A 21,456-nucleotide genomic window follows, 5' to 3' on the forward strand; every position below is an offset into this window, starting at 1 on the left:
AAAATTAGACATTGACCCATTGAAAATATGATTAAATATGATGATTGTGTTCATTGGATATTTAATCAAATTATGTAGAGCCCAAACAATAAAGCTACACGGCTCATTAATTAAAATTTTAAAAATTTTGTATGCATAAAATGATAATGTTTGTCCAATATATTTATTATTTTATCTTATGACAACTCATGTGTTAAAATTTTATACTTTACTTGTCGATTATTTAGCCTCTTTACTTGAATTTATGTAGTTGGACCCATTTCAAAAAATAAAACACAAAAAATTGTGATACTTACCTATTTTACATATCTTTATTTTCTATTTTATTGAATAAAATATTATATTTATTATTTAAAACAAAATCATATATTTTCACAATAATGATTCATTATATTTATCATTTTGTTATTTTGATAGTTTATATTGATAAATTTCAATTTTAGCAACATATCTTACAATTTTTGCCAATTTCAATCTTTTTCCAATATAATTGTTCATATGACACTGCATTACGTTAGAACTATGTTGATGTTGTGGCGCACGAAGAAAAAAATCGCAAAGAGATCAATATATAATTCGTAAATTATATTTTTCTTATATCTATTGTTTGATTATTTTTAATTTGCAAAATAATCTTTACAGTTATTTATCACAACAATATTTTTTTTCAACATATCGTCTCAGACCCTGTGAACCACAGGTACGGCTCTGGTTATATCTATTGCCAAATTTCAGTTTCAGTATACTATATTTATTTTTTTGGTAATTTCATCTTTTTCAGATGTGGCGTTGACGTGTTTAGTATCGTGTCAGATTTTCGATAAAAAATGACTAAAATTACAACAAAAAATTGAAAGACACAATACTAAAATTGAAATTTGATAATATAGAAGACTAAAATCTGAAAGAGACAAACTTCTGACGGCGTTGATGTGTTTAGTATCGTGTCAGCATTTTCGATGAAAAATAATAAACTACAAAAAAAAATTGAAAGCATATAATTGTAAGATTGAACTTTGATAACATAGGAGACCAGAATCTCAAATAGAAAAACTTCCGGAAGCATTGACGTGTTTAGTGTCGCGACAACATTTTCAAAGAAAAATGACTAACATTACAAAATAATTGAAAGATACAATACTAAGATTGAATTTTGATAAGATAGATGATCAAAATTTCAAATAGATAAACTTACCGAACCAAAAAAATCAAATTTTCCAAATAAAGTCAATTAATGTTTCATGTGATTTATATCTTACAAGAATTAATTAATTTAAATAAATAATTCGGTCTATAATATATTCAATCTCAACAAAAACTAATAAACATGCATGGCTCTATAGTCTCTTCTTATATATTTGTATATATGATTTATATGTAAAAAAAATGCAAAAAATGAAGAATATTATCTAACTTGGATTTGTATATATCCGTATCTCGAGCCTTTAAAACGAACATGGATATAATTATAACCAATAATCGCGTGACCATGGCCATTCGAGTTGAATTCGAATTCGAAGTAGTGGATAGTACTTTATAATGTCATATCTTTTGGTATGATGACAAAATCAAATGGAGTATCAACTATACCATCTAAAATTAATATAATTATTCGAGTATGTCTTTCGTAATACAATATTACAGATCTATTTTTGAAATACATGTCAACTAAATTCATGTTTAAAATGAAAAGTTCTATTTTTAGCATAAAATGTAATATATTTTCATGAATCTGTTTGAGTTTAAAATTCGTCTCACAAAATTAATCCGTGAGAAGAGCTCAAATGAATGTTTGATTTGAATCAGTGTAGATGATAGTTAAATTAGATAATAAATTCGAAATCCCCACCCCATCATCGTAATTACCAAATTTAAATTTGTTTAGTGGTAAAATAAAAACTTTGGACAAAGGTGATAATTCCAATTAACAGAAGGTCCTCTCTCCTCCTCATGGCCGTGTTGCATGTTACATAGGAAAAAAATGGGAACACAAATCGAGAGTTGTCCCCATCCTTTTTCCAATTTTTGAAATCAATACTCTCTTCCCACAACCTCTACTCATCATTCTGTGATTTCATTTAATTGTGCAGTAGTACATTGTAAACACGTATATACAATAAAAAAAATAATATTTTTGACATAAAAATAATATTTTTGATTGTGTGATCCGAATAGAATATACATCTTACAAAATTGATCTGTGAGATCGTCTAATATGAGTTTGTGTGTATATACATTTAGTGACTCACATTGTCTTCATCGATACATTACGCTACAAATTGGGAGAATTACGACTAAAAACACCCAAACCTCCAAACTCATCCTCATCGCCACTATGAGTGAACTGTACAGTATAAGCCCATTTTTTAATCACCACTAGGAGTGTATTGTACAATACAAGCCCAATTACACAACAAAACAATTTCGAAATTGAATTACGACTCTTGGCTTTGGTTTTAAATTGAAATCGAAATCGAAATCGAAATCAGCGACTGAAGTTTGTGAAAATTGAAACTTGTGACTACCGGTTAATCAATTTATGGGATTTTTTTGTCAAAATAGAAATAAACATAAATATGTATATAAGTAGGTCTCTTGTGAGACGGTTTCACAGATCTATTTCTGTTTGTTGAGACAACTCGATCTATATTTAAAATTAAAATTAATACTTTTATCATAAAAAATAATAGTTTATCATGACCAAAAAATGAGACAAACTTGAAACATGAGATGAATAAAAAACAATGTCTCACCCCGCCTTCATCAAACAACTAAACAATACCTAAATACATCACTAAGGAATGTAGCCCGATGATTTCTATTTTAACCAAGGATCTCATTATATTGATCACTAATCTACCCAAATGATCAATTGAGCTGGCCAGAGGCGGAGCCAGTATGAAGTTTTAGTATCAGTTTTGGGTAAATGAATTTTATGAAAAATACATAATATAGAAATTTATTTATTAACAATTACGTTTTGAAAGCATTTGCATAAATTGTTTAGGACAAAAACTTGTGTGATACCGTCTCACAGGTCGTATTTTTTTATACGGATCTCTTATTTGGGTCATTCATTAAAAAATATTACTTTTTATACTAAGAGTATTATTTTTTATTGTAAATATCCATAGAATTGACACGTCTAACAGATAAAGATTATTGAGTGCTCGACTTCGGAACCTGATAATAACAAACCATCCCGACTCGAACAAAATATTCGAAGACAGGAAGTTATCATTATTAAAGTACAAATGAAAGACCCATTGATGCAGATTCCTGAGTCGGCTGGATATATCATATATATATATATATATAGTAGACGCTCAATTGGGGGACTAATTTGGGACTAACTAGGGTTTGCATTATTATTGTCGCGGGGTTATCAAGCCTAAAGCCCTCTTTCTTCGTTTCTTCTTTCCTCTCTCTCACGGAGAGACAACAATTCTTGCCACAAAAACATTTGATTAAAAAGTTCCAAAAAAAAAAAGGATAATTGCACTGTACCTCGTACTATGCCCCCTAGCATGGCGACAGAAGATTCCAACAACGATTCGCGAGCAGAAGAACTCAAAGCCCTAGCCAACGAAGCGTTCAAAGGTAATCTGTCAATCTGACCAATCATCTATCCATATTATAGGATCTTATCTAAGAATACTTGTGACTTTATGTGAGTTTTATTATTACAGTTGGTATTCGGTGACAGCTGTTTTTATTTTCCAGCGCGCAAGTATTCTCAGGCTATTGATTTATATACTCAAGCAATAGAAGTTAATACCGATAATGCGGTATACTGGGCTAATCGTGCGTTTGCGCACACCAAATTGGAAGAATATGGAAGTGCCATACAGGACGCTACGAAAGCTATTGAAATCGACTCCAGATATTCCAAGGCGAGTTTTCGGTTTCTTTTGTTTTTCTTTCTTTGAAATCGATTCGTGTATTTTTTTTTTGAGAATATATCTGTAAAAGTTGGTCGGTTATTCTTTTTTAATACAGGGGTATTACAGACGGGGTGCAGCATATTTGGCAATGGGAAAGTTTAAAGAAGCTCTTAAGGATTTTCAACAAGTGCGACTGTTTATTGTGTTTGTCATTTTGTTCGCACTTCCTGAAGTTATATTGTTTAGGTTTAGTGAGAAGATATCATTTCGCCAGGTTTTCTTGCGAATGATTAAAAGCATGTGCTTGTGTTGAGGTGTTCTGTTTTTTTTTATAAAAAAAACTTTTTTATATTACCTGCGATGGACATTAGAGGGAAGTGTGATTTAGAAGATCAGATGCGCTTGAATTAGCTAAACAATTGGACACCATTGATGGAAACTATTCAAAATATTATACGTGATTGAACCTGCATATCGAGGACAAGTTTTTCACGTTATAACAAAGAAAGTGTTAGGTTTTTCGCTGCATAAGGATAGAGGAAGGTACCATGATGGATAATCTAAATATAACACATATTTTGTGTCAATACAAATTCAATTTGACAGATGTAGCATCTTAGAATATGCTGATGAGGCTCTACACTTTAGTGGACGATCAAAGATAATGTATGCTGTTTGCTTTATGCGAGCAGCAGAGACATTGCCGTGTGATACATGATATGCCCTACTTTAGGAGAGAAACCCGCCGGGTATGAGTTGGTAATCTGCAAAGAGGATGCTGCTTAGGTTCTGATACTGCTTCTCATACGTGCTTGATTTTTTTTTTTTAGTTTTCATTCCTTCAACTTTTGCACATAATGAGATGTTAATTGCTATGATCTGCTTGTTGAAACTTTACTTGATACTAATATAGGTGAAAAAGATTTGCCCAAATGACCCTGATGCTACCAAGAAATTGAAGGAATGTGAGAAAGCAGTTATGAAGCTAAAATTTGAAGATGCAATTTCTGTACCTGAATCTGAAAGACATTCTGTAGCTGATTCTATTGATTATAACACTATAGGTATGCAATAATGTCATCACTGCCACCTAAAATTCTTCGTCGCCTCTTTCGTTGTTTGTTTGATTTATTGTTTCCACTCTTATCTGGTCTACTAGACTACTACCAACATTTGTGTACCCGAACATTGTTCATTGTTGTGACACTCCTCTTAGTACAGTTGACTAGCTGGGGGTTTTGAGTCTAAAGTTTTAGGTGGTGGCAATTGGCAAGGTGTTCGGATGTGATTTCTTATATGCGCGTTATGAGAATGGTTAATCCGAGTTTTCTTAGAAACTGTTGCAATGTATTATGATTTATGAAAGTAGAGAATATTTTAAACTTGCAAATTCAGAGATGAGAAAGCTTGTTTCCGAAGCCCATCAAAACACAGGTTTAATGTTAGACTTGTAATTCCTAGTCTTTTACCCCTCTCTATTTGAGGGATATTGGCAATGGAAACATTTCACTTACAGCTTCGAAATCTCTGATCTATCAATTAAGCAATATTTATTTTGAGATCTACCTTTTGAGAAGTTTTTCTGCTGTTTAGAAGCTAATTATTCACGAATTTCTTTGTGATGGCAATGTGTAAATCAAGTGGTATTTGGTGTTTCTAGGTACGATATTTTTTTTATAAAAAAAATAGCAATAAACCCCACCCTTTTCACCCATTTAATAATAAACCTTATATAAATATGACCAAGATGTTCTCCAGTTCTCATGACATCCTTTGATATGTATGATTCACATTTTATTATTTTGTGGTAGTTGAACCTTTAATTATTAAGCTTATTATATTTTTCTTTTTTTCCTTTTTTAAGAATTATCATTTGTCAGAAATATTTTTTCAAAAAATTAGGTTTTAATTATGGACTAAAGTGGGAATTATTAAAATTTAATCTAAAAGTTTTAGTCTAAAATGAACTAAAGTTTTTAATGATTCAAATATAAATTCATATTTTGTTAATTGATAAAGTGTAATGGGCTATTGACCCTTATCATGAATTTATTCGATGCTGACAAAGGCACACGAATTTTTTTCCTCGATTTATGATCATTTTGATAAAATAAAAGGGTAATCACTAAACATTAAAGATATTTTGTTATATAAAGAAAATAACAAATGGATCAAACCGTAATAGAAGTATTTTTTTAAAAAAGAAAATTGTAATTTGGTGATTAAGTGTCAAATATAATTAATTCAGGGAAACCTTATACTTAGTCATGTTAATGAGTATGTAATTGTGGATGCCCGTAACTCTCACGCTCACTAGTATATTACTATTTTATCATTATAGGGGATAGGCCAGGATCATCTTTTGTTTACCTGAAAGCTACTTCTGTAGCAGTGGCAGTCGCTGTAGTGGCAGTAATGGCAGTATATATGGGGGCTAAAGCAGCCATAGCAGTGGCAGCGAGAGCTGTGGTGATGATATTGGTGGTCTGGGTAACATTTTGGCATGGTCGCCGCGACGAAGGTGTCTTTACCAAGGGTCAAACATTTGACTTAGGTAGAACTTTTAAGATAAAATCAATTAATGAGATATGAAGAAACTTACGATCTTCTTAATTGAAAAACTTAACCTTTTAATTGTGGATAAATTATAAGTTCTAGGTCAGTCTGTATTCGAAAATTAGTTTAACACAGCTAAATATTATTCTCTCTTTGATATTGCTGTCATTGCATTTCTTGACCCAAGGAACTTTTAGTTGTTGGAGATTAGGGATCAGTTGTTCTCAATGGTGTCTGGTCTAACTTTACTGAGTGATTTAAGGGAAGAGAATTGCTGTCTAATAGTTGGACAAACCACGAATAATTGTCTGTTCTCAAGTAAGGTTTCAAATTTTCACCAGTTTGTCAGCTGCAAAGTTCTAATCAGAAGGGAATGTTTGAAAAATAATTTCTTGTAATTTTTAGATATAGAATGTATTATCTGATGACTGATGCTGCTTCTTTTTTCTCTTGTTTTCTTGCCAAGTTGAAATTTTTTTGTTAGCGGACTACTTTGTGGTTCCTCTCCAGTCTCGGGTCTGCCTGGCTAAGTTTCTTAGTCGTATAGTGAATTGGGTGGGTTGGGTGGTTCATTGAACCAAACATAATCTAAAGTAGTATCCTTTGTGGAACCAAACACGAGTCTTACCAAACTTTATTTCAGACCCCTTATTCTGACAAAAATGCGACAACTTGTTAATGCCAGATATTTTGGTTTAGAATCATAAATTATGAGAAAAGACTTGGTGTGGAATCGGTGATGCCTGGGTTATATTGGACATTTGAACAATGTAGGGTGGTGGCGTGCAAACTTATCTGATGACCCTGGTCGTTGTAATCTTCGGAACTGCTGATGGTTTTGAATCTTAATGAAGTAGTTCGAAGTTGAATCTGGAACTATTCTGAAATCAAACTAGGTTAGATGCTGTAAATCAAAGAAAATAGCTGGAAAAAAGAATTTGTTCCTGGATTGGACAATTGGACCAAGAACCTTGTGGACCATCCACTTGATTTGTCTTCCACGTGATTTGTTTATATCTCACTCTCTGAAGAAAAACATCAATAAAGATGTGCTCAATCATAACTGGATGTTGTTTTCTCATTTCTGTACGAGACTTTTGAGAACAACAAAAGTAACAGTCATGTTACGTTCGATGAAAGCACACGTACACAACATGCACGACCAATTTTGACTAGCTCTGCCATCTCATCCTTCAAGAAACCCAATTTAATTATCCAGGTCACGGCTCTAGAAATGAAATGGCGTTATTGAAACCTAGCTCATTCTGAATGGCCATTTAAATTCATGATCATGGTACCACTCTACACACATGAGAGTTTTTTAGGCTGAAATTGGATAATTTGAATTAATTAATAACTCTGTCATTTAATTACCAACCTGTCTATTTTTTAACTAATTCCCCCCCTTTCGCATTAATATTGTTTGATAATTAATCTGATATTATTTTTTCCTGGTACTATGTTGGAAATTTTTTATATTACCTTTTTCCCTTTCCCCAATCCATAAATTTGTGATCTGGTTTTAAGGTGCTTACCAACAGGCTTAACATTCCCGTTTAATTCTTGATGTTATTTGTATAGAATTATTCGCTAAGAACTCCAACTTGCTAGAATGTCTTATGAATATATTCTGCTTCATGCTCTATATTCCTTGAAAAATTTATAAACCTGAAAAATTAACAATGATTTTATTTTCTGTTCTTAGACGTGGAACCTCAATATTCTGGTGCTAGAATCGAAGGAGATGTTGTGACTTTGGACTTTGTAAAGCAAATGATGGATGATTTCAAGAACCAAAAGTGCTTACACAAAAGGTATACCATTATTATACATACTACTTTGACTGTTATATGTTGTGACAAATTTTAAAAAAACTCTATATTTTGGAAGGTCCAAGTCGTCTATTTCTAGATTTGTAAAACGATATTTTATAGAAGAAGCTAGTTTTTAGATTTGATTTTTAGTTTCCATTATATTGCAGATATGCCTTCCAGATTGTGCTACAATTAAGGGAAATGCTTCTGGCATCGCCATCTCTTGTTGATATCAATGTTCCTGATGGAAAACATTTCACTGTATGTGGTGATGTACATGGCCAGGTAATTCCTCTTCAGTCTTTAATTTTCTTGGAACAATCTTGTTGTTGTCAGCTTTACCTTATTTCATGAGCCTCAGTTAACATGATAATTTTCTAAAATGCATGTACGACAATTGTTTCCTTGGTATGTGTAAACATGATTTCCTGAGGACCTGTACTCTTTTACTTGGTGGTAACAACCTTTCTTGGTATATTCTGGGCAAAACTATTTGTATGCGGAAGTATGTTAAGAAGCTTGCAGCACATTGCTGGGTATAGTGGGTTTATTGAGATACGTAATTACTAATTAACTTTCCAATTCTCTTTAATGTTTGGAGGGTGTAATTCAAAAAGCGTGTTTTGCATGTGAAGATCTGTTATATATAGTATGCAGTATGCTTTTAACTCGTGCTCTAGCCTCCAATGATGGGCTCAACTCTGAAAATGTTTTGGAATCAGTTTAAGATATTCTCTTGTTTTGTATCAATTATTGTTTTTGTTGGTTGCTGTGGGGTTTGGATTCAGTTGACTGGCATCTCTCTTTTGGTTTATGACGTGCTACAACCACACAAAAGTTTTGTTTGATATTTTTCTTTTTAAAAAGTTGTGTGTGTGTGTGTGTGTTATTGATTGATGACTCATATTTGGTGATTGCAGTTTTACGATTTGATGAATATATTTGAGCTCAATGGGCTTCCATCAGAGGATAATCCATATCTGTTCAATGGAGACTTTGTGGATAGGGGTTCATTTTCTGTTGAAGTGATACTCACACTATTTGCCTTCAAATGCATGTCGCCATCAGGTATCCTCTCTATGTTCTTGAATTTTTGGATTTAGTTGCACTATACGGTCTATACCTCAGTCATTGTTAGGGGTATAAACAGACTGAACTATTTATCTGTTTTCTTAAAATTGATCTATTCTCAAAGAATTACTGCTTGTAGGATTGGATCTAATAGTATATTTTCCGCAATGGTTTCAGCTATGTACCTTTCTCGAGGGAACCATGAAAGCAAGAGCATGAACAAAATATATGGTTTTGAGGGCGAGGTCAAGTCAAAATTGAGTGATAAGTTTGTGGAACTATTTGCTGAAGTGTTTTGTTGTTTACCTCTGGCTCATGTCATAAATAAGAAAGTTTTTGTGGTCCACGGAGGACTTTTCAGTGTTGATGGTGTTAAGCTCTCTGAAATCGGAGCAATTGATCGATTTTGTGAGCCTCCTGAAGAAGGTAAGCAAAAAGTGTGGCGGTATAATTATTTGATACTTTCATTGATCAGACACTTCTATTTGTTGTAGGCTTGTAGCCATGTAGCCTTATAAGTTTGTTTTTCCCTAAAAAAATTTAAAGAAAAAAGCTTCAAAGAAAATTATTTTGTTACCCATTTCCATGGCCATAATTGTCTTGTTACTCTTCCTAAAGATGATTGCCTCTGCAATTAGGTTGATATATCATAAGCCGAATTTCTTAAACAATTAGTAATCACTGTAGCATATTAATGATGCGTTATCTGGGGTGTTGTGGCAAACATCATGCATTTTTTTCTATGTTATTCAGGGTTAATGTGTGAATTGTTATGGAGCGATCCACAACCTCAACTTGGGAGGGGACCCAGCAAGCGTGGTGTTGGTCTTTCATTTGGGCCTGATGTTACGAAAAGATTTTTGCAGGACAATAACTTAGGTTGTTTTCCATGGATTTTATTCAAGTCCACGGCATTATCTATGCACTTTATACTTCGACGGACTAAACATCTTCACCTCAACCTAATGCTTTACAGATTTAGTAGTGCGGTCGCATGAAGTTAAGGATGAAGGTTATGAGATCGAGCATGATGGTAAACTTATCACCGTGTTCTCAGCTCCAAATTACTGTGATCAGGTAATCTTGTTGTCTCAATTCATCTTACACCTTATGATTGTCTTAAGCCTTTTTATGCTACTATGACATTCCGCAAACATGTTACGCGGACGCCAAACTTGTTTGTATAATTCTATCTTGCTTTTGAATGTTTGGATAGTTTGTTTTCCGAATTCTGAGTCTCTGACTTTCTGATAGCCAAATTCTGGACTTGTTTGTATAATTCTATCTTGCTTTTGAATGTTTGGATAGTTTGTTTTCCGAATTCTGACTTTCTTGATAGCCAAATTCTGGTTAATATTTTATCTGCTTGTTGCAGATGGGAAACAAGGGCGCCTTCATTCGTTTTGAAGCTCCTGATCTGAAACCAAATATCGTCTCCTTTTCAGCTGTGGTTAGTAGCTTCCCTCCTGCACAATGTCCCCAACCACATACCACAAAATTAGAAAATGAATTTTTTTACCACTAGTCTGGGCGAAAATAACCTCCATTGAAATCTTTTGATCGATTGCAGCCGCACCCAGACGTCAAGCCAATGGCATATGCAAACAATTTCCTGCGAATGTTCTCATAAACCATGATCCCTAACTTACACTGCTTTTTATATCCTATTCTGCTCGCTTGTTGCCAAACAAGTGCAAAATAGCAGCTGAAGGCTGAAAGAATTCGTTCACGTCAAGGAAAACATGTGTATTTTCCTATACAGGCGGCCCTTTTCTGACTTGCCCCATTGTGGATTTGAAAGTCATAAGCCAAGCAGGCTACGCACAGCGGTCGACATAACTTGTATTCATGTTCTTTTTATTCATGCTCATTGTGATTTTAATTTGCTGTGGATATCAATAATCAATTTTGTCTTACGTATAAAGCAGCAAGTAATTAAGCTTCGGTTTTTTTTTTTCTCCAAAAAATTCATAAATATCTAAAATCTTCACATTCGAGCATGAAACATTGATAATCTTTACGTTCGAGCAAGTTGATTAAAATTCCACAGTTTTCTAAATTATGGAAAGAATGGGACATTCAGTTGGAGCATGACACATCTTTACCCCCAAAGACATGAACTGTAATCTGGCCCATGAAAAATCAATGTTGGAGCACTGTTTACCTACACTCCTTTTGGAAGCACGCCTCAGTTTTTGAACACATTTCTTATGTATTTCGCATTGAATCTTTGACCCCAGTTTTCTACTCACCCATTTGTCAATAATTTATCCTTGATCACAAAACCGAGACTAAAATATGGGAAGATTTGAATTGCCATCTCCCAGCATGATTTCCCTCTCATGATAATAAAAATAGATTCTTGACCCTACTTTTTGCTTCAATTAGCTCACCCAAAATCATACCCCACCCATCACGTCAATCAAACCTGTGCACAATTTTAATTCACTTCTCTCCCTCTTTCTTGCGTTTAAATCCTATGAAGGCTTTCCATATGATGAAGCCACTACTTCTTCTACTCGAATAACAATTTTTACTCACAAAATTCAACTCAAAATAACGAAGATGCTCTGTTCATTTTCACGTTCATGTTCCCTTCAGACTCTTCTGCTAACACTACCTTTTCTTTTATTATCTCCTGTCTTCTCCACTATTCAAATTGATAGAAACAGCCAGTCAAACAAGAATCCCCCTCATAATATGGATCCACTTGAACTTGAAACCTTGTTCAAGATTATGGAAACTCTGTCATCTGATGAAAATTGGAAAGTTTCATACCCGGAGCCTTGTCAACCGGGTTCATCCTGGCCCGGAATCGAGTGCAAAATTACAGGAGAGGACAATCTTTTCCATGTAATTAGACTTGATTTTGGCACCTCACCAAATCCAACATGCAAGAAAACAGCCAGATTTCCTTCAGAAATCTTTCATCTCCCATATCTTGAATCCGTTTTCATTTTCCAGTGTCTCACTCACACCCCAACAATTATTTCGGTCTCACTAAACGAATCGTCCATCAACTCTCCAATTCAACAGCTGAGTTTGAGATCAAATTCTAGACTTGTTGGCTCAATCCCACCTCAACTTTCCTCTTTGAAATCACTCCAAATCCTCACATTGTCACAAAACAGGCTCACAGGGCCAATTCCAGTTGAAATTTTCAGTTTGACTTCACTTTTACACCTAGATTTTAGCTACAACTTCATCACTGGAGCAATCCCTTTTGAAATAGGCAATTTTAGAAACATTGTGGGCCTTGATTTAAGCTATAACGAGTTCATGGGACCAATCCCCTCTAAAATAGGACAGCTCAACGAACTTCAAAAGCTTGATTTGAGCTACAATTCTTTAACTGGAAGCATTCCAGAAAGTTTTCAACAGCTGCATTCTTTGGTTTTCTTGGATTTGAGCAACAACAAATTGAGCGGGGGACTCCCAGACGGATTGAAAGGGTTGCAGAATTTGCAGTATTTATTAATGGAAGATAATCCAATGTTTATATCTCTGCCATTGGAATTCAGTCATCTTAAGAAACTTCAAGAACTTAGACTTGGAAACTGTGGGTACTCGGGAACAATACCAGAGAAGTATTCGGAACTAACAAATCTAAGCACACTTTCATTGCAGAACAACCTGTTATCAGGTGAAATTCCAGCGGGTTTCATCAATCTTTCACATATATATCACTTGAATTTGAGCAGAAATTTTCTGAACGGAGTTGTGCCTTTTAACTCAAGTTTCTTGAAAAGGCTTGGAAAAAATTTGGACCTCAGTGGCAATTCGGGGCTGTGCTTGAGTCCATCTGCAGCAGCAGATGATGTTCATGTTGGAGTTGATGTTTGTGGGAATAATAAATCTGGATCATCAATCCATCCACCGAAGAAATCTGAAGCTCCAAGGGATCATATATCATCACTTTGGTTCAATGTTGCTTTGATTTTTCTTGCATTGAATGAACTAATTTTTTCTGCTTAATGGTTTGCTACAGTTTCTGGCTGATCAAATGTTGCTATTTTCATTAGTCTTAAGTTTCTCTGACGATACTGACTTCAGCATTTGATATTGGTAGGTCATAGACTCATAAATACTTAAGAAGAAACCAAATCAAGAAAAATATTCTGATCACATTTTATACTCGAGCTCTAGAATGTAGAAAACACTTTTCAAGTTACAAAGATAACCCAAAATAAATGGTCTTTGTAGAAACCATTTTTCAAGATACAAAGATAACCCGATTTAAATGGTCTTTTAACTGATTCGACTCTCTGGAAATCTTTTCATGTATCGTTCGTTCTTAATAAGTGCATTAATAAGAGCTCCCCCGTGTCTTGATTTGTTGTGCAGTCAATGTGAAATTATGTGACTTTTGATTCTGTGGCAATTCGAAAGATATCACTCCTAGTAGTAGTTGTAAATTGAGTTGCCTTGGTTCTAAAATATTTAATGATAGAAAGAAATGAAACCACCCCTAACTTAATATTACAAGTGAATAATTGCAAAATAAGATCAACTGGAAAAGGCTTTGCTATAACATAAGAATTTTCAGGCCACTATCCGACCTGCAATATAAAAAATCAGTCAAACAAAAATGACAAATTCTTGGTTTATAAAATAAAACAATGGAAAATATGTAATAAACGGGGATTTTTGGTCATAAATTTCAAGAAATGGTGGATATTGTTGAAATATTATTTAAAAAATGTGTTAAATATTTGTGTTGAAAATGTGAATGTTGAATGTTGAAAATTAGGTAAAATTAGGTGTTGAATATTGAAAATTAGTGTGTGATGATGTAGGTAATGATGTATTTTATTTTTGGATTATTTGTAAAAATTTTCTATAAATAGATCTCTCATTTGTGAAGAAAATCACAATTGAGTTGAGAGAAAAATATTATAAAGTGTGTAGTGTGATAATTTTGAGAGTTTGAGATTTTTACTTTTTTACCGTAAATTTTTACTTTTTCACAACACGTTATCAGCACGAAGCTCTAAAAGTCCTCCATATTTTTCCAAGCTCCGAACAGAAGAAAAAGGTAACAAAAGTAATAATATTTATTTTACTGTTATTTATTTATTGTTTATATATGTAATATATAATATAATGTTATTGTTAGAAATAATAAAAATAATTTTTTCAAAAACTTGTTATAAATCCTGGGAGGATGTTAAGACGACATCCCACACTCCCGGTAAGGGATACGACAAGTATAAAAGCCTATAAGGTTTTTTAAACAAAATAACTTATGACACCTAATTATAATAATGTGATATGATATACATAATTATTTAAATATGACTAATATTATATACACCATATTATTACCATAAAATTATACAAATACATACATTTATTTTCTTATACACCAACGGTAATAAACGGTAACAAAACGGCTAGTTTTTGCTCTATAAATACAATCTCACAAATACATTCAATCACTCCAACTTTCTCTTCTTCTCTAAAAATTATTCTTCATCAAATTTTCGAAGAAAAAAAGAAGATGGCTTTCACGAGGTTATTTTTAATTATTTTGGTTATCATACTCACCAGTCTTGTATTTATCGGAGAATATCCTCCTCGTGTGTTTTCTTTATTTTTACGAATACTTGTACTTGTTGTTTATCCATTACTTTGTATTGCAATATTCATTAACTAATAAAATGCATCGTAATTTTTAGTACCACCATGGCAAACTTGGCAAAGCTCGAATTCATCGCTCTTGATATTACTGGGAAAAACTATATGCCATGGACTCTTGATGTAGAAATGCATCTTGAGTCATTGGGTCTAAGCGAGACCATTAAAGAAAATGGTATATCTTCATCACAAGAAAAAGCAAAAGCTATAATATTTTTACGACGACACCTTGATGAAGGTTTAAAATGTGAATATCTCATCGAAAAAGATCCCATGGCTCTGTGGAAAGGATTAAAAGAGAGATTTGAACATATAAGGGAAGTTATACTTCCGACCGCCCGTGATGAATGGAATATGTTAAGATTCCAAGACTTTAAAAAAGTCAGTGATTACAATTCAGCGATGTATAGAATAATCTCGCAGTTAAAATTTTGTGGACATGAGGTTACAGAATCGGAAATGCTTGAAAAAACATTTTCCACGTTTCACGCATCAAATATAACACTACAGCAACAATATAGAGTGCGTGGATTTGCGAGATATTCTGAACTCATCGCCTGTCTTCTTGTGGCGGAAAAGAACAACGAGCTATTAATGAGAAATCATCAGTCCCGACCCACTGGATCAACAGCATTTCCAGAAGTAAATGCTGTAAGTAAAAATGAATTTAAACCTGGAAACCAAAATCAAATTCAAAGACAAGGTTTTGGTCGAGGTCGAGGTCGAGGTCGAGGTCGTGGACGTGGACGTGGACGAGGAAGTGGTCGTGGTCGTGGACGCGGCCGTGGTTTTGAAAATAATCGAGATAGTTATTTCTATAACTCATCTCAAAATAACGTCCCAAACCATCCACAGAAAAGGCATCAAGAAAACATGAGTGTTAATGAAAATCACTCGAAAAGATTTGAAAGTTCTTGTTTCAGATGCGGCACTCCAGGACATTGGTCTCGTATTTGTCGAGCCCCTGAGCATCTTTGCAAACTTTATAAAGAATCGATAAAGGGGAAAGAAAAGGAGACCAACTTCACTGAGCGAAGTGACCGTTTGAGTGATTCAACTCATTTTGATGCTGCTGATTTTATGAATGATTTCTCTGGAAATGATCAATATGTTGGTGGGATAGAAATGAACAATATTGATGCTGCAGATTTTCTCAATGATTTCTCTGAAAATGAACAATATAGTGGTAGAATATAAATGTACAATAATTTATTTTTCATGTATTTATATGATAATGTTTTATTGTACAATTATGATATGTGTTATATTTAAATATGTATTGTCATTAATTTTTTTTCATTGCATATTTTTTGAAGTTCAAATATGGAAAATGCTATGAGCAAAGCTGAAGTTTGCATACCCGATAGTGGTACAACGCACACTATCCTCCGAGATAAAAGATATTTCTTGGAACTAAAACCAACAAAAACAACGGTGAATACAATATCAGGTCCTGTAGACTTGATTAAAGGATGTGGTAAAGCACAATTTTTGTTACCTAATGGTACAAAATTTTTGATCAATGATGCTTTATATTCACCACAATCGAAAAGAAATTTGTTGAGTTTTAATGATATATATTCCCATGGGTATGATACTCAAACAATGAATGAAGGGAATGAGAAATATATGTGTCTTACCACATATAAATCAGGAAAGAAATATGTGATTGAAAAACTACCAATGCTCCCTACTGGATTGCATTATACACATATACGTCCCATTGAATCAAACATGGTAATTGATAATTCTTCAATATTAACCAATTGGCATGATCGATTAGGACATCCTGGTTCAACAATGATGCGAAGAATTATAGAAAATACACATGGTCATCCATTGAAAGACCAGAAGATCTTTCAGAATAATAAGTTTCAATGTAAAGCATGTTCTCTTGGAAAACTTATTATAAGACCATCACCAGCCAAAATCCAAACTGAATCACCAATGTTTCTTGAACGTATTCAGGGTGATATTTGTGGACCAATCCATCCACCATGTGGACCATTCAGATACTTTATGGTATTGATTGATGCCTCCAGCAGATGGTCACATGTATGTTTATTGTCAACTCGAAATGTTGCATTTGCAAGATTACTTGCTCAAATAATAAAATTGAGGAATCAATTTCCCGATTATACAATCAAGAAAATTAGACTTGATAATGCTGGTGAATTTACTTCCCAGACTTTCAATGATTATTGTATGTCTATGGGAATCATTGTTGAGCATCCTGTTGCTCATGTACATACTCAAAATGGATTGGCTGAATCATTGATTAAACGTCTGCAAATGATTGCTAGACCAATGATTATGAAAACAAAGCTCCCTATTTCTATATGGGGACATGCAATTTTACATGCTGCTTCATTAATTCGCATCAGACCAAGTGCATATCATAAATACTCCCCATTGCAGCTTGCATTTGGTAAAGAACCAGACATTTCTCATCTGAGAATTTTTGGATGTATGGTGTATGTGCCTATTGCACCACCTCAACGAAAGAAAATGGGACCTCAAAGAAAGATTGGAATTTATATTGGTTATGATAGTCCATCGATCATTCGATATCTTGAACCACAGACAGGCGACGTGTTCACAGCACGTTTTGCTGATTGTCATTTTAATGAGGAAATCTTCCCAATGTTAGGGGGAGAACAGAAACATACCGAAAAAGAAATTACATGGTATGTATCATCATTGTTACATCTGGATCCAAGAACAAAACAATGTGAAAAAGATGTACAGCAAATTGTGCACTTGCAAAGAATAGCAAATCAAATACCAGATGCATTTGCAGACACAAAAGGGGTAACTAAATCATATATACATGCTGCAAATGCCCCTGCTCGAATTGAAATTCCGAAGAAACAAATTGAAGATAGTCATGATGTCATTAAACGCCTGAAGCGTGGAAGGCCAGTTGGTTCCAAGGATAAAAATCCTCGAAAAAGAAAATTCATAGAGAAACACAATGATCACAAAATAGAGAATGATGTTCCTGAAGAAACACATAATGATCACAAAATAGAGAATGATGTTCCTGAAGAAACACATGATGATGAAAATGTTTTGTCAGAACCACAAACTGACGAGAATCATGAAATCTCTATCAATTATATTAATACTGGAAAAATATGGAACCGAAAAGATATAGAAGAAATTGATGATATATTTTCTTATAATGTGGCAATCGACATCATAAATGATAATGAAGATCATGAACCAAAATCTTTTGGTGAATGTAAAAATCGGCAGGATTGGATAAAATGGAAAGATGCCATCCAGGTTGAATTGGATTCGCTAAATAAACGTAATGTTTTTGGACCTATAGTCCTTACACCTGAAGGTGTAAAACCTGTTGGATACAAATGGGTTTTTATTCGAAAGCGAAATGAGAAAAATGAAATAGTAAGATATAAAGCTCGACTTGTTGCACAAGGTTTTTCTCAAAGGCCTGGAATTGATTATGAAGAAACGTATTCTCCTGTGATGGATGCAATTACGTTTCGGTATTTGATTAGCTTGGCAGTATCTGAAAATTTAGAAATGCGTCTTATGGATGTTGTTACAGCCTACTTATATGGATCACTTGATAGTAATATATATATGAAAATCCCTGAAGGATTTAAGATGCCTGAAGCACAAAGTTCAAAACCCAGAGAATGTTATTCTGTGAAATTACTAAGATCATTATATGGGTTGAAGCAATCCGGCAGAATGTGGTATAATAGGCTAAGTGATCACTTGATGAAAAAGGGATATGTAAATAATTCAATATGCCCTTGTGTTTTCATTAAGAAAACAACATCCGGATGCGTAATTATTGCTGTATATGTTGATGATTTAAACATCATTGGAACAAATAAGGAAATTCAAGAAGTTGTGTCATACTTGAAAGAAGAATTTGAAATGAAGGATCTTGGAAAAACCAAGTATTGTCTGGGTTTACAAATTGAACAAAAAGAATGTGGAATATTTGTTCACCAGACAAATTATACAGAAAAGATCCTTAAACGTTTTAATATGGACAAATCAAATCCTTTAAGTACTCCAATGGTTGTTAGATCATTAAACATAGAAAAGGATCCATTCCGTCCATGTGAAGATGATGAAGATATTCTTGGTCCAGAAGTACCATATCTAAGTGCTATCGGTGCCCTTATGTATCTTACAAATTGTACAAGGCCTGATATATCTTTTGCCGTAAATTTATTGGCAAGATTTAGCACATATCCAACAAAGAGACATTGGAACGGAATTAAACATATATTCCGTTATCTACGAGGAACGACAGACTTGGGACTTTTGTATTCAAAAGATGCTAATCCAAGTATAATTGGTTATGCCGATGCTGGATACTTATCTGATCCACACAAAGCACGTTCTCAAACTGGATATGTATTTACTCGTGGAGGCACTGCAATTTCTTGGCGTTCACAGAAACAAACACTTGTAACAACTTCATCAAATCATGCCGAGATTATTGCACTACATGAAGCAAGCCGTGAATGTGTGTGGTTAAAATCAATGACTCAACATATCCAAATCTCATGCGGATTATCATTCGACGAGAAGCCTGTGATACTATATGAAGATAATGCTGCATGTGTTGCTCAAATGAAAGAAGGATACATAAAAAGCGACAGAACTAAACATATTCCTCCTAAGTTCTTCGCATTCACCAAGGAGCTTGAGAAGAATAAATGTATTGATGTTCGTCACATTCAATCAAGTGAAAACTCATCAGATCTCTTCACAAAGGCACTTCCTACGACAATATTCAGAAAGCACATATATAATATTGGGATGCGCAATCTACGAAATTTGTGAAGAATTGTTCGTGTCAACATGAGGGGGAGTTTACGTGACTGCACTCTTTTTCCCTTACTATGGTTTTTATCCCAATGGGTTTTTCCTAGTAAGGTTTTTAACGAGGCAGTATAAAAACACGTAATGTATACAATCATTATGATCATCATCACAAGGGGGAGTGTTGAAAAATTATTTAAAAATGTGTTAAATATTTGTGTTGAAAATGTGAATGTTGAATGTTGAAAATTAGGTAAAATTAGGTGTTGAATATTGAAAATTAGTGTGTGATGATGTAGGTAATGATGTATTTTATTTTTGGATTATTTGTAAAAATTTTCTATAAATAGATCTCTCATTTGTGAAGAAAATCACAATTGAGTTGAGAGAAAAATATTATAAAGTGTGTAGTGTGATAATTTTGAGAGTTTGAGATTTTTACTTTTTTACCGTAAATTTTTACTTTTTCACAACAGATATGACATAACAAGACTACTGAAAAACAAGGACAAAGTTTAGGCAAGAAATGGATCCCACATTTCTATATTATTACTTGTACCTTTTTTCACCTGTTTTTTTGTGGTACAAAGGTTGTACCTTCTCTCGCAGGTTTGCCCCTCAGTTTTCCTTTGATTAATCCAAGCTGTTAATACAAGAATTTGGCTCGGTGCTGATTAGTGGTCTGTCTTTTTCAAACATGCGGAGGTTTCTTTTACTGTCATATGCAAGTATTTTGCAAAATGACCACCAATTGTAAAAATATTGGTTTAGAGCCCGTTGGCGTAGAGGAATTTATGTTACTCCTCCTTTACATGAGTAATTAACTTAAAATTGTTTGAAAAATTCACGGGCTGCTTAATTTATAGTTGAAGAGTTTGCATATATTCCACAATAAATAAATAACTAAAGATCGTACATATATAAATACACACGGTAATATTGTGAAAGTGTTTATTGTGGTCATGTGAACTTGGGTTTTGATTTATACCTGTCTTGTTTTGATGTCATCATTTGAAATATGTTTAGAATTCTTTCTAAAATACTGTGTTTCGTCTTAGATGTCACATATCGACTATATTAAGTCATTTAGAATTGTATGTATGAAATTAGACAATCTTCTCATTTGACTTTTGAGCTAGCTTTTTGTTGTGGAGTTCGGCTCAAGTCCATAATTTTAACACGTCTTTCACAATGCACGAATCATATGTTTCCTCTCAACACTATCTTGAATGGTAATACACCCACGCGCGCACACACTCATATATTCTTACCTTCGGGATAATATTAATTATGTAGACATTTTGGTCATATAAATGATGTTTTCTTCTTCTAAGTCGTCAAAATTAGGTTTTAATAACGCGACTTTGTGTTTTGTTGGTTTTTAATCATATTTCACTAAAGTGTTAAACATCATCATTTTTTTCGATATCACATCAACACTCGAACAAAATAAAACTAAAAATAAACAAAAATCATAATAATAGGATATTACCTGGTATTATTGAGTTTCATTACTTAACATGTATCATATACAAGACTGAACCAATGGCCTACAAATAAGATTCCTATATTTAAGCTAGGTACCAAGACGTAATGGTCAAAAGATATAGCTGTCCTAATAAACACTGAATAAATGGGGGGGCCTTCATTCAACTCAACTCAACTCAACTCAACTCTTCCCT

At 33.6% G+C, this 21,456-nt stretch overlaps 2 protein-coding genes and 1 long non-coding RNA gene across 4 annotated transcripts; 2 read left to right on the forward strand and 1 right to left on the reverse strand.

Annotated features, from left to right (window-relative positions):
• The first annotated feature begins 3,307 nt into the window (after window positions 1–3,307).
• On the forward strand, window positions 3,308–11,241 carry LOC140967419 (serine/threonine-protein phosphatase 5-like). Of its 2 annotated transcripts, XM_073427931.1 has the most exons (13): window positions 3,308–3,600; window positions 3,724–3,893; window positions 4,000–4,071; window positions 4,798–4,948; window positions 6,226–6,438; window positions 8,146–8,254; window positions 8,422–8,539; window positions 9,175–9,322; window positions 9,503–9,751; window positions 10,079–10,204; window positions 10,302–10,402; window positions 10,701–10,775; window positions 10,896–11,241. In XM_073427931.1, exons 1-13 carry the CDS (start codon window positions 3,516–3,518, stop codon window positions 10,953–10,955), a joined length of 1,677 nt encoding a protein of 558 aa, XP_073284032.1. In that variant the 5' UTR covers window positions 3,308–3,515; the 3' UTR covers window positions 10,956–11,241. The 2 variants fall into 2 exon arrangements, with proteins under 2 accessions (XP_073284032.1, XP_073284033.1); XM_073427932.1 differs by lacking the exon at window positions 6,226–6,438 and having other exon boundaries at window positions 3,312–3,600.
• On the reverse strand, window positions 10,475–10,738 carry LOC140967420 (uncharacterized). The gene is made up of 2 exons (XR_012173574.1): window positions 10,654–10,738; window positions 10,475–10,562 (listed from the first exon to the last, which is right to left on the reverse strand). It is a non-coding gene; the product is annotated as an uncharacterized lncRNA (long non-coding RNA).
• A 510-nt stretch (window positions 11,242–11,751) lies between the features above and the next one.
• Window positions 11,752–13,449, forward strand: LOC140967453 (uncharacterized). The gene has a single exon (XM_073427978.1). It carries the CDS (start codon window positions 11,891–11,893, stop codon window positions 13,298–13,300), a length of 1,410 nt encoding a protein of 469 aa, XP_073284079.1. The 5' UTR covers window positions 11,752–11,890; the 3' UTR covers window positions 13,301–13,449.
• The last annotated feature ends 8,007 nt before the right edge of the window (window positions 13,450–21,456 follow it).

Source organism: Primulina huaijiensis, unplaced genomic scaffold (genome assembly GCF_012295235.1).
Source record: "Primulina huaijiensis isolate GDHJ02 unplaced genomic scaffold, ASM1229523v2 scaffold25037, whole genome shotgun sequence".
NCBI classification, from domain to species: Eukaryota; Viridiplantae; Streptophyta; class Magnoliopsida; order Lamiales; family Gesneriaceae; genus Primulina; species Primulina huaijiensis.